This window comes from Scyliorhinus canicula, chromosome 29, assembly GCF_902713615.1.
Source record: "Scyliorhinus canicula chromosome 29, sScyCan1.1, whole genome shotgun sequence".
Lineage (NCBI taxonomy): Eukaryota > Metazoa > Chordata > Chondrichthyes > Carcharhiniformes > Scyliorhinidae > Scyliorhinus > Scyliorhinus canicula.
In genome coordinates, this window is record NC_052174.1 from 12,710,510 (window position 1) to 12,727,100 (window position 16,591).

The window sequence follows — 16,591 nt, forward strand, 5'->3', positions numbered from 1 at the left end:
ACTCACTCCCGGGTATCTGTTATTCTATATATAAACCATCCCGAACCCCTCGATTAGATTCCAGTCTGTAACTCACTCCCGGGTATCTGTTATTCTGTATATAACCCACACCGAACCCCTCGATTAGATTACAATCTGTAACTCACTCCCGGGTATCTGTTATTCTGTATATAAACCACCCCAAACCCCTCGATTAGATTTCAGTTTGTAACTCACTCCCAGGTATCTGTTATTCTATATATAAACCACCCTGAACTCCTCGATTAGATTCCGGTCTGTAACTCACTCCCGGGTATCTGTTATTCTATATGTAAACCACCCCGAACCCCTCGATTTGATTCCAGTCTGTAACTCACTCCCGGGTATCTGTTATTCTATACATAAACCACCCCGAACCCCTCGATTAGATTCCAGTCTGTAACTCACTCCCAGGTATCTATATATAAACCACACAGAACCCCTCGATTAGATTCCAGTCTGTAACTCACTCCCAGGTATCTGTTATTCTATATATAAACCACCCTGAACCCCTCGATTAGATTCCAGTCTGTAACTCACTCCCAGGTATCTATATATAAACCACACAGAACCCCTCGATTAGATTCCAGTCTGTAACTCACTCCCGGGTATCTGTTATTCTATATATAAACCACCCCGAACCCCTCGATTAGATTACAGTCTGTAACTCACTCCCAGGTATCTGTTATTCAATATATAAACCACCCCAAACCCCTCGATTTGATTCCAGCCTGTAATTCGCTCCCGGAGAATCTGTTAATTTGACAAAGCATCCAGAATAAACACAGCTGATTTAATATTGGTGATAAAATAGTTTGGTGCAGTCAGAGATTCCCACACACGCAGCCCTACAAATGGCGGGAGGTATTTGCAGTTGAGGGGGAGCGGTGATAAAGCTGATTCAGTTAGTCAAAGATGGAACGATAAAACAGATCTCAGAAGGGAGTTTAAAACCAGGGCTTGCATGCGTGGATGAAGCAGGATACTGGCTGTGTCTCGAAATAAGCTAACTCTAAAGCTCCAGGGTCACACTGGACGGGAGGTGTCTGAAGTTGAGCCCACGAGGCACTTTCGAGCATACAGCAAATATCGAGAAGAGATTGGGTGTGCCTGAAAAGAGGATTAGAGATGGATTGGCTTTCTAAGTACGACCAGCTGGCAAGCAAGGGAGTCAGGGCCCCCAATCTGCTTATCGCCGCGTGAGCAGCCTTTCAGGCAGATTCTGATTATCCAGCGAGGTGATAGAGCAGGGAAAGAGCAACAAGCGGCATCAACCCCGGTCGTACACCAACTAGCAATCAGTCAGAGGCAGGCACAGTGCTGGCTGCAGCTTTTAACGTGTGACCAAGGGGAAAACAAAAAGGACAAACATCTTCACAATTTACTCAAGATAAAGAAATGCAGCTGTCGGTCACTCGTGTACAGGCTGGTTTAGTGCAAATGTTCAGCTTTCTCAGAGGGTCGCTGATTAAGGGTGTCGTCTCGTGCAGAACGGAGCCAGAGGGCAGGATCGCTCTCCGTTTGAGCGAATCAATTGCTGACTTTTTTTTCCAGAAATGACCGCAGATCCCAAACGCACAAGAGCCCTTGACGCACGGCGGATATTTTATTGGCACATTCCAGATTTTTAAATCGTTCCACCGCTGGCGGCCGTGCCGTCAGCTGCCCGGCCCAAAGCCTTGGCGTTCCCCGCCTTAGACCTCTCCTCATTTGAAGAGGCTCCTTCAGAATCGGCCTTGTCAATCAGGCTTGTGGTCACATGTCCCACTGCAGTTCAGACTCAGGTTGTTGCTCCAGTGAACATTTCACTCCTAAAAGAGGTGCTATAGGAAGGCGCGTGGTTGTTGGGAGGTCCCAGTGGGAAAGAGGGATTTGAAAAGGCTGAAGACAGGTGGGGGAGGGGGGGTCGCTGGTGGGAGGGCGCCGTTATTTACCTTCCTCCTCGTGCGCTCTTTGTCGAGGGTGTCCTTCAGGATCTGACACTCGAAGAGGGAGGATTCGGCCGCCATCCCCTCGCCCGTCCCCATCCGCATCCGGGAATACCGAGGGAAGAGAGCAGCTTCATCCAATCCCAGGATGGACAACGGCGGGGACACCGATATCTCCTGCAGCGGTTTGGCACTGAAATCATTAACAGGTCAGAGAGAGGTTGCACCACAGAAATGAGGCCATTCAGCCCGTCACCTCCCCTCAGCTCTCTGCAAAAGCAACAGCCCCGATTGAACCAGGCTCCACCGCACTCTCAGGCAGCGCATTCCTGATACTGACCATTCACTGGTAGAAATTCTACAGGTCACTGTCGTTCAGTTTACAAATCACATTAAATCAGTGTCCTCTGCTTCTCCTTTCTACCAACGGGAACAGTGTTACGATATTCTCTCTGCGGACAGCCCTCGGAATTCTGAATACCGCTTACAAATCTCCTCTGAATCTTCTCCTCTCCGAGAACAGCCCCAGCTTCTCCAATCTACGCACGCAACTGAAATTCCTCATTCCCGGAACTGCTCCATAGAACCCCGACAGTGCCATTCAGCCCATCGAGTCTACACCACCAATCCTCCGAAAGACCATCCTACCCAGCAGTTTTGCCACGGCCAATCCACCGAAACTGCACATCTTTGGACTGTGGGAGGAAACCGGAGCACCCGGAGGAAACCCACGCAGACACGGGGAGAATGTGCAAAATCTACACAAGACAGTCACCCAAGGTCGGAATCGAACCGGGGTCGCTGGCGCTGCGATGCAGCAGTGCTAACCACTGTGCCATCGTCCCCGCCACACACCCCGCCCCTCCCAATTAATCTTTTGTTTTAGCATCCACTCTCATTGCCTTCACATCCTGTCAAGCGCATCGATTTAAACGCCGTCAAGCCGGGCAGGATTTGGGTCAAAACAAAACCTTTAAAAGTTTTCCCTTGGCCCTTTCTTTTTGTTTTGGTTTATTTATTGAGGACGCTGCCCTCGCGAAGATACCGAGGATCCGCCATATTCAACAGCTGCCAGCCCAACCCGGCAACGGTGCTCCCATTTTTAAAACAGTTCCCATCACAGTTTGCCAAGACCCAGCGGCTCGCTCTGCCATTCGAGACGTGCCGTTAATAATCCACTACATTGCCGCGGGTCTGGAGTCACGTGTCCACCAAACTGGGCAAGGATGATTCATGGTGGGAGTTGTGGGGAATCCAAAATTGCCTCCAATAATTTCAGGCCCTGGTTTGGGGAGGGGAGGGGGGGGGGGGGGGGGGGGGGGGGGCGGGGGGTCCCTGGCATAGCCCAGGGAGGACCCAGGCGAGAGGGAGGGGGGTCCCTGGCAAAGCCCAGAGCGAGGGGGCCCCGAGCGAGAGAGAGAGGGGGGTCCCGGGCGTGGCCCAGAGCGAGGGGGAGTTCCGGGCGAGAGCGAGTGGCACCCCAGAGCGAGTTTTATGTTTGGATGGCGAGAGAGGTGGAGGTGAAAGGACAGGCACCTCTTGCGATTGTCACAATAAAGTGCCAAAGGGCCCCTCACCGAGGCAGTGCCGGCACTGAAAGCGTGCTGCACTGTCTGGTGGTTGAATGTTAAACTGAAGCCCCCACTGCACTGATCCTCCCCCCCGGTCTGCTCAGCGTTGCTCAGTAGGGGAGTGGGAGGGTGCTCCCTGACGTCCTGGTCAATATTTAACCCTCATCCTCGGGAATTATGAAGAAATCAGATTATCCTGCCCTTGGAGCCACTCGGACAGTCGTGTGTAGCGTTACCAGAGAAGCAGTTCTCCCCACCCTCCCAAACATAAACGGCATTGATTCGCAAAGGCCGCCTACCCGACCACGGCAGGTGCTGCCGCGACTCCGGCGGCCCACCTGAGTAAGGTGCTGGTGCAGTCGCTCTCGAACGAATCGTCATCCCGCTGTTCCTCTGCTGCCTTCTGCGCCGGCGTTGGGGAGGTAGGACTGACAGCGGCGTCCCCTGTATGGAGGGAACGGGACGAGGCCCGGGTTAATTCACGGAGATACACAATTCAGTTCTCACGCTGCTTTGCCTCAATTGGGGGCTATCGGAGCCCTCATTGCCAGACTCTTAATACCCGATCCTTGTCCTTGAGGCAGGGATGTGTCTGGCCCCCGCTGAACTGCTCTCTGAGCCACTCTCTCCACCCCAGGCCCCCACTGAACCGCTCTCCGAGGAGCACACTCAACCCCATGCCTGAAGATATTGCGGCTTTCTGTAACCTCATGAGGACGCAAAGGCGGTGGAAGGGGGCAGCAAAACACCATGGCATTCACCCTGCGCCCACCCTCCCATTGAGCATCAGCTGGCGACGCAGGATTAGATACTCACTGTAGGTGAGCTCCTGAGAAAGCTTCAACATGTTCTGCAGATGGGAACGCACCGACTCCATCTCCGAGACGTGCCTGGATCCAATCTGAGGAAGAAGAATAGACAAGGCGAGCAAAGTGGGGTTAAACCTCCACAAAGGCGATTTTGGGGGTGATTAAGCTACTGGTTCTACTAATCCCGAGGGCTTGGTCTGCCAACTCAGGTACAATCCCTGTCCTCACAGGTTCTGAACCGGAATCAAATTTAGTCCAATCCGCAAATAAACACGGAAAATCATTTTTTTTAAAAAGAGAGCGTGAGGGTGGCGAATCCAACAGGCTCACTGATTCCTTCAGCCCAGGAAACATGGAAGCTGCCATGGGCCCATCCCACACCAACACCAGACGTGGCCTGGCAGAGGCCCTTAGTGGAACAGAACTAGGGGTGGGCGGTAGATACCAGCCTTGCCAGCAACGTCTGCAGCCCTATCTACGACTGAAGAGCACAGAAACAGGCCATTCGGTCCAACTGGTCCACGCTCGTTTGTGCCACCTCCTAACCCTACTTCTCCATTCCCTTCGCCCGCAAATGGTTCCCACGCAGGACAGACTGACGATGAACTGCCAGAGAATTACCTTTGCCCCGTTGCTGCCTTCCACCTTCTTGGACAGCCGCTGGGTCATCTGCGCAACAGGTTCTTCCAGCTCAGAAGATGCCAACTCTGTGGGCGCCTCCTTGGCGAACTGGACGGACCGTGAGTGGCGGGAGGTGGCTGTTTCAGAGGGGCCGGCAGAAACCACGTCACGCACAAGGCCAGGCCTGGCTCGGCTCCTGCTGATGGTGGCTTGCTTGGCCGTGGGGTCTGGGAGTTGCGAGCGGGAGTGAGGCCCAATGAGTGCAGGATTGGGCCTGTCGCAGTGGACCGACGCCTCTTTATGCTGGGAGGTGTCGAACTGTTTGGAGGCGGTGCGCTGGGAAGGTGGTAAGCAGCGGGCAGCCCCCAACTCGCAGCCCATCTGCAGCGACGCGTACAGCCTGGTGGTGAGCTCGGACGAGGAGGCGAGGCTGGCACATGGGCTGCTGGGCAGAGAGCGGGAGACAGCAGTCGAGGCAGGGCGATCAAAGCAGGGCATGGTGGCGGCGGCGGCCCAGGCAGCACGCGGGCTGGCTGGGGCAGAGCTGGGCGCGGAGGCCGGCAGGGGCTCGACATCACTCATCAAGTCCTCAGGTCGAATTGGGGAATCCATCGCCTGGTGTCGTACAGTCGAAACCCAGCGGGAATCTCTCCACATCACACAGCAGTCTCACGGTCCAACCTGTTGGCGAGAAACAGATTTGAAGACATCAATAAAACTGGATTACCACCGATTCTGGTACCGACTTTAAAAATTAACTGCCGTGTGGCAAACACACTGCATACTCAAAGTGGCTCAATGTCTTGATCCACTCTTCCCCAGCCCACCATTTGCCCCCTCCCCACCCATAACACCCCCCACCCCGAAATCCCCCACCCATAACACCCCCCCCACCCCAAAATCCCCACCCATCCTTGCCTCCTTCACCAGGCTTGCCTTCATCCCCACTCCCCTCTGCCAACCTTACTTCCCATCTCATTTACCCCTCCCCTCCATTTACCTCCCCACCCCCCTCCATTTACCTCCCCCACCCCCTCCATTTACCTCCCCCACCCCCTCCATTTACCTCCCCCACCCCCTCCATTTACCTCCCCCACCCCCTCCATTTACCTCCCCCACCCCCTCCATTTACCTCCCCCACTCCCTCCATTTACCTCCCCTCCCCTACATGTACCTCCCCTCCATTTACCACCCCCTCCATGTTACTTTCCCCTCCCCTCCATTTTCCACCCCCTCCATGTTACTTTCCCCTCCCCTCCATTTACCACCCCCTCCATTGACATCCCCCTCCCCTCTTCCCTTCCCCCTCCCCTACATGTACCACCCCCTCCCCTCCATTGACCTCCCTCATTTACCCCTCCAACTCCATTTAACCATCTCCTCCCCTCATTTCCCCCTCCCCTCAGTTACCTGTCCCCTCGCTCTCTCTCTCTCTCTCTCTCCGCTCCGGGTACACACACTCCCTCTCTCTGTCTGTCTGTCTGTCCCCCCCCCTTCCCGCGTTCCCAGCCGCCATAGCAACCGCGCTCCACCCGCGTCATCATCGCCGCGCCGACACCGCGCGGAAGGACCCCAACGGTCGCTGTGAGGCTGCCCGGCGCTGCGCCTGAGCCAAACCACAGGCCCCGGTCAGAGCGAGAGAGGATGAGAAGGAGGATTATCATGCCGGCTGTGACGCCGAGGATCCCGTTCATTGGACCCACGGGCCTTTGAAGCCAACGCCTCATAAACCTCAGCGACCGGCTGTGAGGGAGGCCCCGGTTGTGAGGCTGTCCAGCGTGCTGCCTGAATCCCCGGAGGAGGAAGAGGAAAGAGTGAGGTGACATCTCCCTCAGTACTGACCCTCTGACAGTGCGGCACTCCCTCAGTACTGACCCTCTGACAGTGCAGCACTCCCTCAGTACTGACCCTCTGACAGTGCGGCACTCCCTCAGTACTGACCCTCTGACAGTGCGGCACTCCCTCAGTACTGACCCTCTGACAGTGCGGCACTCCCTCAGTACTGACCCTCTGACAGTGCAGCACTCCCTCAGTACTGACCCTCTGACAGTGCGGCACTCCCTCAGTACTGACCCTCTGACAGTGCGGCACTCCCTCAGTACTGACCCTCTGACAGTGCGGCACTCCCTCAGTACTGACCCTCTGACAGTGCGGCACTCCCTCAGTACTGACCCTCTGACAGTGCGGCACTCCCTCAGTACTGACCCTCTGACAGTGCGGCACTCCCTCAGTACTGACCCTCGGACCGTGCGGCACTCCCTCAGTACTGACCCTCGGACCGTGCGGCACTCCCTCAGTACTGACCCTCGGACCGTGCGGCACTCCCTCAGTACTGACCCTCTGACAGTGCGGCACTCCCTCAGTACTGACCCTCGGACCGTGCGGCACTCCCTCAGTACTGACCCTCGGACCGTGCGGCACTCCCTCAGTACTGACCCTCGGACCGTGCGGCACTCCCTCAGTACTGACCCTCGGACCGTGCGGCACTCCCTCAGTACTGACCCTCTGACAGTGCGGCACTCCCTCAGTACTGACCCTCGGACCGTGCGGCACTCCCTCAGTACTGACCCTCGGACCGTGCGGCACTCCCTCAGTACTGACCCTCGGACCGTGCGGCACTCCCTCAGTACTGACCCTCTGACAGTGCAGCGCTCCCTCAGTACTGACCCTCTGACAGTGCGGCGCTCCCTCAGTACTGACCCTCCCACAGTGCGGCACTCCCTCAGTACTGACCCTCTGATAGTGCGGCACTCCCTCAGTACTGACCCTCTGACAGTGCGGCACTCCCTCAGTACTGACCCTCTGACAGTGCAGCACTCCCTCAGTACTGGCCCTCTGACAGTGTGGCACTTCCTCAGTACTGGAGCATCAGCCTCTGTTTCGTGCTCAGAGCACAAGAGTGAGACTCCAAATCCAAACTGTCTGATGTGGGGGGGTGGGACAGAGAGGTGGGTTCAAATTAATGCTGCTCTTCAAGCCCTAGGACTTGGTGTTGAGTAGAAGTGGGGCCGGGAAGTCAGGATATGTGTGAGGGATGTTGGCGATTTCAAACCTGGCAGAAGTGATTCACGAGAATAATCCGTCTGAGGGCCTTTGTATCTAAAGGAACTTGTATTTTAACCATCTGCCCATGCAGCTGTTCGTCATGTTGTCAGTGTATCGCTAGATCATCCCATTATCTGTGGCCCAGTTGTGACTTTGAATAACATTGCACACAAGTAACTCTAGTTTTTTTTCAACTAAAGGGCAATTTAACGTGTTTAATCCACCTACCCTGCACATCTTTGGGTTGTGGGGGCGAAACCCACGCAGACACGGAGAGAATGTGCAAACTCCACACGGACAGTCTGTGCGGAGTCTGCACATCCTCCCCGTGTCTGCGTGTGTTTCCTCCAGGTGCTCCTGTTTCCTCCCACAGTCCAAAGATGTGCAGGTTAGGTGGATTGGCCGTGCTAAATTGCCCTTGGGGTCCAAAATTGCCTTTGGTGTTGGGTGGGGTTACTGGGTTATGGGGATAGGGTGGAGGTGTTGACCTTGGGTAGGGTGCTCTTTCCAAGAGCCGGTGCAGACTCGATGGGCCGAATGGCCTCCTTCTGCACTGTAAATTCTATGATAATCTATGACAGTGACCCAGAGCCAGGATCGAACCTGGAACCTCGGCGCCGTGAGGCTGCAGTGCTAATTCACGGCGCCACCGTGCCCCTTTCAAAGATGTTTTTAGTGGTCGGTGAGGAGAGAAACTGAGTGGGTCGTGTGAGGTGGGGCCGCACAAACTGAAATCAAAACAGCTAGACATAGAACATAGAACAGTACAGCACAGAACAGGCCCTTCGGCCCTCAATGTTGTGCCGAGCCATGATCACCCTACTCAAACCCACGTATCCACCCTATACCCGTAACCCAACAACCCCCCCCCCTTAACCTTACTTTTATTAGGACACTACGGGCAATTTAGCATGGCCAATCCACCTGACCCGCACATCTTTGGACTGTGGGAGGAAACCGGAGCACCCGGAGGAAACCCACGCACACCGGGGGAGGACGTGCAGACTCCACACAGACAGTGACCCAGCCGGGAATCGAACCCAGGACCCTGGAGCTGTGAAGCATTTATGCTAACCACCATGCTACCCTGCTGCCCCTAGACGATAGGAAATGTAGCCACATTCATCTCCAAGTGGGCAGCAAGCTTTGGTTTTGATTTATAAGGTGATATATTTCAGGGCGGGACGTGGGGGTGGTGCTGCTCTGCTTATTTCGGAGGAGGCCGTGTGCCTCGGCGTGTTTGGCGCCGATGATCACTGACCGTGGCGAGAGTTCAGGAACTTGGGGCTGGCTCCCGTTGTCCTGCAAAGCTCCTCGGACCCAGGGGTTGCTCCCGCCTCCTGACTGAGCTTGTGTTTCTCCACCAGATGACCGTCCACAACCTGTACATCTTCGACAGGAACGGGATATGCCTCCATTACAGCGAGTGGAACCGCAAGAAGCTTGCCGGCATCTCCAGGGACCAGGTGAGTGGCTTGCCCCGGGGTCTCCGCCCGTGATCACCTTGGCGTTGCTGGGATCTTGCGGTGCGCAAAATGCTGTGTGTCTGGAGTTGGACTTTTTCGGCACCCCACCCTTGAGATGGATAATTGACTCTTGACAGCAGTAGCCTGCCAGCTCTCTCGCTCTGTTTACTGGCTCGGACCTTCCAGTGACCTCTTATCCCTTCCCCTCAAACATCTTTGGGGAGGGGGAGCAGCATAAACACGAGCACAGACCAATTGGGCCAGACGGCCTGTTCCTGTTCTGTTCCTTGCATCACGCCGCACAGTATTTACAGTAGAGAAACGGGCCACTCGGCCCGACCGGCCCATGCTGGCCCTTTTGTGGTGATTGGTGCGTGATGTGGATTCCATACCATCCTCCCCTGTTACTAATTTTACTGAATTATGTTGGTTGCAATTGTCCGTATCCTCTCTCTGTCCTTTCTGTGGTGACCCTGTCCCCATTTGATGCCCTGAATCAATTGTTGGACAGCTGTGAAGGGGAAACATGTTGCTGAACATGGAGACTAGGAGCAGGAGGGGGCCATTCTGCTCTTCCCATTCCGCCGTTCAAAAAGGTCAAGGCTGATCTGTTTGAGTTTGGAATTCCACATCCCCCCCCCCCCCCCCCCCACCCCGACAACCTCTGATTCCCTTGCCAAACCAGGATCAATCTACCCCCACCTTAGTGGCGGGAGGCGGAGGGCGACAATTGAAGATTGTTTTACTGACTGGAAGCCTGTGCTCAGAGGTGTCTCACAGGGATCGGTGCTGGGCCCCTTGCTGTCTGTAGATTAATGACTTAGATGTGAATGTCTAGGGGGAGGGGGGGGGGGGGGTTAGGATCAGTACATTTGCCGATGAGACGGAAATTGGTGGTGCGAGAGGAAAGCCTTAGATTACAGCGTATAGGCGGGCTGGTTAGATGGGCAGAACAGCGGCAAAAGGAATTTAACCCTGAACAGTGTGAGGTGGTGCATTTTGGGAGGACTAACAGGGCCGGGGAATATACAATGAAAGGTAGAACGTTCGGAACTACAGAGGACCAGGGGGGCCTTGGGGAGCATGTCCTTAGATCCCTGAAGGGGGCAGCACAGTGGGTTAGCCCTGCTGCCTCATGGCGCCGAGGTCCCAGGTTCGATCCCGGCTCTGGGTCACTGTCCGTGTGCAGTTTGCACATTCTCCCTGTGTTTGCGTGGCTTTCGCCCCCACAACCCAAAGATGCGAAGGCTAGGTGAATTGGCCACGCTAAATTGTCCCTTAATTGGAAAAAATTAATTGGGTACTCTTAATTTTTTTTTTAATGATCCCTGAAGACAGCAGGACAGGGAGATAAGGTGGTTAAGAAGGCCTATGGGACACTTGCCTTTATTAACTGAGGTATAGAATATCAGAGCGGGGAGGTTACGATGGAGCTGTATAAAACGCTGGTTAGGCCGCAGCTAGAGTACTGTGTGCAGTTCTCGTCGCCACTCTATAGGAAGGATGTGGTTGTGCTGGAGAGGGAGCAGAGGAGATTCACCAGGATGCTGCCTGGGCTGGAGCGTCTCAGCTATGGGGAGAGGGGCTGGTTAGGCCGGGGTTGTTTTCCTTGGAGTAGAGAAGGCCGAGGGGGAACCTGTTCGAGGTGGACAATATTATGAGGGCACCGTAGCACAGTGGTTAACACTGTTGTTTCACAGCGTCAGAGACCCGGCTTCGATTCCCGGCTTGGGTGACTGTCTGTGTGGAGTCTGCACGTTCTCCCCGTGTCTGCGTGGGTTTCCTCCGGGTGCTCCGGTTTCCTCCCACAAGTCCCGAAAGACGTGCTTGTTGCGTAGAATTGGACATTCTCAATTCTCCCTCTGTGTACCCGAGCAGGTGCTGGAATGTGACGACTAGGGGGTTTTCACAGTAACTTCATTGTGTTAATGTGAGCCTACTTGTGACACTAATGAACATTATTATTAGATAGGGTGGGTCAGAAGGAACCATTCCCCTTAGTAGAGGGGTCAATAACCAGGGGGCAGAGATTTAAGGCGAGGGGCAGGAGATTTAGAGGGGATTTGAGGAGAAACCTTTTCCCCCAGAGGATGCTGGGAATCTGGAACTCGCTGCCTGAAAGGGTGGGAGAGGCGGGAACAACATTTAAGAAGCATTTAGATGAGCGATTGAAACTCCACAGCAAACAAGGCTCCGGCCCAAGTTATGGGAAATGGGATTAGAATGGAGAGGGGCTTGATGGCTAGCACAGACACGATGGGCCGATGGACCTCTTTCTGTGCTGTAAACACAATGACTCTTAAGATCCAACATCCTCTTCACATCCACCTTGCCAAGACCATTCAGGACCTCACACAGTTCAATCCAGTCACCCCTCACTCTTCTAAACTCTAGTTGAAACAACTCAGCCTGTCCAACCTTTCCTCATTCGACAACCCGCTCGTTCCAGGTATCAGTCGAGTAAACCTGAAGCTTTTCATCTGGCACGCATCAGGATCACAGCAATTTGTACTGCAGGAGAAAAGGGTGCTGATTGGTTGACAGGTTGACTCTGATTGGCTGAGGTGTTGCCAAGGAGGAAACGGCAGAGAACTAAACGCTTAGCGTGCTCCTCAAAAAAGGTCCCTCCATTTGAATGTGTGTCACCTCTAGAAGTATGACCTGAGCCCAAGTTATGAGCTTGATACATTATCTTAAACTGGTTGTTAGTGCAGCTATTGGCGCACTCTGGATTGTTCAACAAGTGCTGCCCAATCGCGGAATCACGTTGAACATCAGGCGTTCTGTCCGGGTTTGATCCGCCTGCTACGAACAATCAAAGGAGCATGCTGTTTGATTCGGTCAGCGAATTGCTGGGACATACGGCCTACAAACCTGACATTTGTATCGGCACTGGAACTCTGGTACCTTGGCGAACCCATAACGTTCCCCGTTACGTTCTCCATGGCAACACCTCGGCCAATCAGAGTTGACTTGCCAACCAATCGGCACTCTTCTCTTCCGTAATATAAACTGTGATGATTGTTTGAAATTTGGCGTTTTTGCATTTGTCCTAATTGAGCGCGAGCTGAAATATTTCAGCAATATTTGAGTTGTGCATGGCCAACCGGTTGGGGGAGGGGATGTGAAATGAATGACTTGTCGTATCCGTCTCCTCCTAGGAATACCAGCTGATGTACGGAATGCTGTTTTCCATCCGATCCTTTGTCAACAAGATGTCTCCTGTTGATTTGTATCCTTTGCTGCCGTGTCCTGACGCCAACCCGCCTGCACGTTTTTATAAAAGCAAAGTACCGCAGATGCTGGAAACCTGAAATAAAAACAGGAAATGCTGCATAAACTCGACAGGTCTGGCAGCAACTGTGCTGAGGGAGCAACAGAGTTAACGTTTCTAGGAATCGTACGGACTCAACATTAACTCTAGATTCTCTCGCCACAGACCTGTTGAGCTCGTCCAGTATTTTCTGTTTTCATTGCACACTGTTATAATCCGGCGTGCAATAATTGCCACACCAACCATATCCCAAAAGGAAACTTGGTAAGCGATCACAACTCTTCTTTTTTGGTGTTTTGACCACATGAAGAATGTGAACTGAAGTGGGAAGCCACAAATTCCAGTTACTCGTTTTTGGAGATTTTTAACAAACGTTAACAAAAGAAAACTTAAACACACACAGTCACATTTACACAGTTCAAAGTAGTCTTACAGAACAATCTCCCAAAAAAGATTTCCTGCGTGGTTAAACTCTCCAATAAACGCCTCTCGACGTAACAATTCCTTGTAGATATTTAATCTGTAAAATTCCCCCCCCCCCCAAAGGCAAAGCTACTATCTCACTCCTCGCTTCCACTCTGCTGTGGAAGTTCAAACTTCAGATCTGGAAAACGGGCATTTTCTGGGTTGGCTGGGAACTGCTTCACTTTGTTTCTTTTCTAGTTCCTTCCCAGCACAGAGCAGCACTCGGAGATCTTTCATGGCCGCTCCCCAAACAGAGCTCCGAACCCCCTCTCTTAAGTAGGGGGGGGGGGGGAGTTCTCCCCGTGTCCTTGTCAACATTTATCCCCTCGGCCAGCTTCATTTCAAACAGAAGCACAATCTGGATGTTACCATATTGCTGTGGGATCTTGCTGTTCACAATTTGGCTGCTGCGTTTCCCAAATTGCAACGGCGACTACACTTCAAAAAGTACCAGGCTGGCAGGGGAGACGTTCTGAGGATGTGAGAGGCGCGATACATATGCAGGTTCCTGTCCTTAACACCTCTGAACAGTAAAGATGGTTTCCTGTCCTTTCAAACAAGCAAGTACAAGCTCCACTATTACGAGACGGCAACTGGCATTAAAATCGTCATGAACACAGACCTAGGGGTCGCAAACATCCGCGATGTCCTCAGTCAGATCTACAGTACGGTGAGTCCTTCGCAAATCCGGGGGGGGGGGCAAATTGGGTGGCACACCTCCTTGGTTGGAAAGCACCTTGCGATGCCCGGTGGTCGTGACGGGCGCCATATCAAGGCAAATCTTTCTTTCTGATGCATCCTCTCTGGGCTCGCTATATGTGGAGTGGCCACTGGGAGGTGCTGGAGAGCAGCTGCGGCCAGTTACGGTTACGTTGTTACCCAGTGAATGAATGGCCCTGGGAACAACAGGCCCCCTATGCTCCTAGTGTTCAAAATTGTAACATTTATGTATAGAATAACGGATACCCAGGAGTGAGTTACAGACTGGAATCTAATCGAGGGGTTCAGGGTGGTTTATATATAGAATAACAGATACCCGGGAGTGAGTTACAGACTGGAATCTAATCGAGGGGTTCGGGGTGGTTTATATATAGAATAACAGATACCCGGGAGTGAGTTACAGACTGGAATCTAATCGAGGGGTTCGGGGTGGTTTATATATAGAATAACAGATTCCCGGGAGTGAGTTACAGTCTGGAATCTAATCGAGGGGTTCGGGGTGGTTTATATATAGAATAACAGATACCCGGGAGTGAGTTACAGACTGGAATCTAATCGAGGGGTTCGGGGTGGTTTATATATAGAATAACAGATACCCGGGAGTGAGTTACAGACTGGAATCTAATGGAGGGGTTCGGGGTGGTTTATATATAGAATAACAGATACCCGGGAGTGAGTTACAGACTGGAATCTAATCGAGGGGTTCGGGGTGGTTTATATATAGAATAACAGATACCCGGGAGGGAGTTACAGACTGGAATCTAATCGAGGGGTTCAGGGTGGTTTATATAGAGAATAACAGATACCCGGGAGTGAATTACACACTGGAATCTAATCGAGGGGTTCAGGGTGGTTTATATATAGAATAACAGATACCCGGGAGTGAGTTACAGACTGGAATCTAATCGAGGAGTTCAGGGTGGTTTATATATAGAATAACAGATACCCAGGAGTGAGTTACAGACTGGAATCTAATCGAGGGGTTCGGGGTGGTTTATATATAGAATAACAGATACCCGGGAGTGAGTTACAGACTGGAATCTAATCGAGGGGTTCAGGGTGGTTATATATAGAATAACAGATACCCGGGAGTGAGTTACAGACTGGAATCTAATCGAGGGGTTCAGGGTGGTTTATATATAGAATAACAGATGCCCGGGAGTGAGTTACAGACTGGAATCTAATCGAGGGGTTCGGGGTGGTTTATATATAGAATAACAGATACCCGGGAGTGAGTTACAGACTGGAATCTAATGGAGGGGTTCGGGGTGGTTTATATATAGAATAACAGATACCCGGGAGTGAGTTACAGACTGGAATCTAATCGAGGGGTTCGGGGTGGTTTATATATAGAATAACAGATACCCGGGAGGGAGTTACAGACTGGAATCTAATCGAGGGGTTCAGGGTGGTTTATATAGAGAATAACAGATACCCGGGAGTGAATTACACACTGGAATCTAATCGAGGGGTTCAGGGTGGTTTATATATAGAATAACAGATACCCGGGAGTGAGTTACAGACTGGAATCTAATCGAGGGGTTCAGGGTGGTTTATATATAGAATAACAGATACCCGGGAGTGAGTTACAGACTGGAATCTAATTGAGGGGTTCGGGATGGTTTATATATAGAATAACAGATACCCGGGAGTGAGTTACAGACTGGAATCTAATCGAGGGTTTCGGGTTGGTTTATATATAGAATAACAGATACCCGATAGTGAAATACAGACTGGAATCTAATCGAGGGGTTTGGGGTGGTTTATATATAGAATAACAGATACCCGGGAGTGAGTTACAGACTGGAATCTAACAAAGGGGTTCAGGGTGGTTTATATACAGAATAACAGATACCCGGGAGTGAGTTACAGACTGGAATCTAATCGAGGGGTTCGGGAAGCTTTATATATAGAATAACTGATCCCCGGGAGTGAGTTACAGACTGGAATATAATCGAGGGGTTCGGGGTGGTTTATATATAGAATAACAGATACCCGGGAGTGAGTTACACACTAGAATCTAATTTCCTTTTCCTGTGTCTCGCAGATTTTTGTCGAGCTCGTTGTGAAGAACCCTTTGTGCAGCATGAATGAGCCCATTCAGAGCGAATTGTTCCGCACAAAACTGGACAGTTTTGTCCGCGGCCTGCCCTTCTTCTCTGCCCGCGCAGGTTGACCCGTTCCTGGTCCGATTTAATGCCGAGGGTGGCTTGGGACCGCTGAGGAAAACCTCGCGCGGAACTGTGTCGCGTCAAGGCCCAGAAAAGTCCCAGACGGGACCCATTCCATAGTGTCTACCCTGTACCGAACTTTCACCCCCCCCCCCCTCTGCCCCCCACCTTTCCACCAAACCTTACAGGTTCGGAGCCCAGTTTGTTTCTCTCTCTCTCTCTCTGTCTCTGTCTCTGTCTCTGTCTCTCTCTCTCTCTCTCTGTCTCTGTCTCTGTCTCTCTCTCTCTCTCTCTCTCTCTCCTCCTCGCCCAGCTTATATTCTCAGCCTGCTTACAACACGCCAGTTACTATGACTACAGACCATTGGTGGTGGGAAGCAGTTTGTTTGTTGAAGATGTTTCTGGATGTTTCTCCCTGTTAATTTATGAAATAAACCTGGCTGACGGGGCGGTGCATTTGTCCAGTTTGCATCATTACTCCCCGTGCTGACTCGAGCTTCGGT

General features: G+C 52.4%; 2 protein-coding genes across 5 annotated transcripts in view; one reads left to right on the forward strand and one right to left on the reverse strand.

The window, feature by feature from the left end:
* The window catches only part of cntrob (centrobin, centrosomal BRCA2 interacting protein), a 28,568-nt gene extending 22,791 nt beyond the window's left edge, over positions 1–5,777 (reverse strand). The window contains exons 1-5 of one of the 2 annotated variants that reach the window (XM_038786872.1): positions 5,733–5,753; positions 4,948–5,628; positions 4,334–4,418; positions 3,817–3,961; positions 1,953–2,139 (exon numbers count right to left, since the gene is read on the reverse strand). In XM_038786872.1, the coding sequence (XP_038642800.1) occupies positions 1,953–2,139; positions 3,817–3,961; positions 4,334–4,418; positions 4,948–5,604 (1,074 nt within the window). In that variant the 5' untranslated portion in view covers positions 5,605–5,628; positions 5,733–5,753. Of the gene's footprint in view, positions 1–1,952; positions 2,140–3,816; positions 3,962–4,333; positions 4,419–4,947 lie in introns of both variants that reach the window. The other variant, XM_038786873.1, reaches the window with a different exon arrangement.
* An 803-nt stretch (positions 5,778–6,580) lies between these two features.
* trappc1 (trafficking protein particle complex 1) lies at positions 6,581–16,538 on the forward strand. Of its 3 annotated transcripts, none has more exons than XM_038786934.1 (5): positions 6,581–6,761; positions 9,360–9,458; positions 12,620–12,690; positions 13,729–13,867; positions 15,965–16,538. In XM_038786934.1, the coding sequence occupies exons 2-5, from the start codon at positions 9,360–9,362 to the stop codon at positions 16,091–16,093; spliced, it is 438 nt and encodes a 145-aa protein (XP_038642862.1). In that variant the 5' UTR covers positions 6,581–6,761; the 3' UTR covers positions 16,094–16,538. The 3 variants fall into 3 exon arrangements, with proteins under 3 accessions (XP_038642862.1, XP_038642861.1, XP_038642863.1); XM_038786933.1 differs by having other exon boundaries at positions 6,583–6,766; XM_038786935.1 differs by lacking the exon at positions 6,581–6,761 and adding an exon at positions 7,774–7,895.
* Positions 16,539–16,591: the final 53 nt, after the last annotated feature.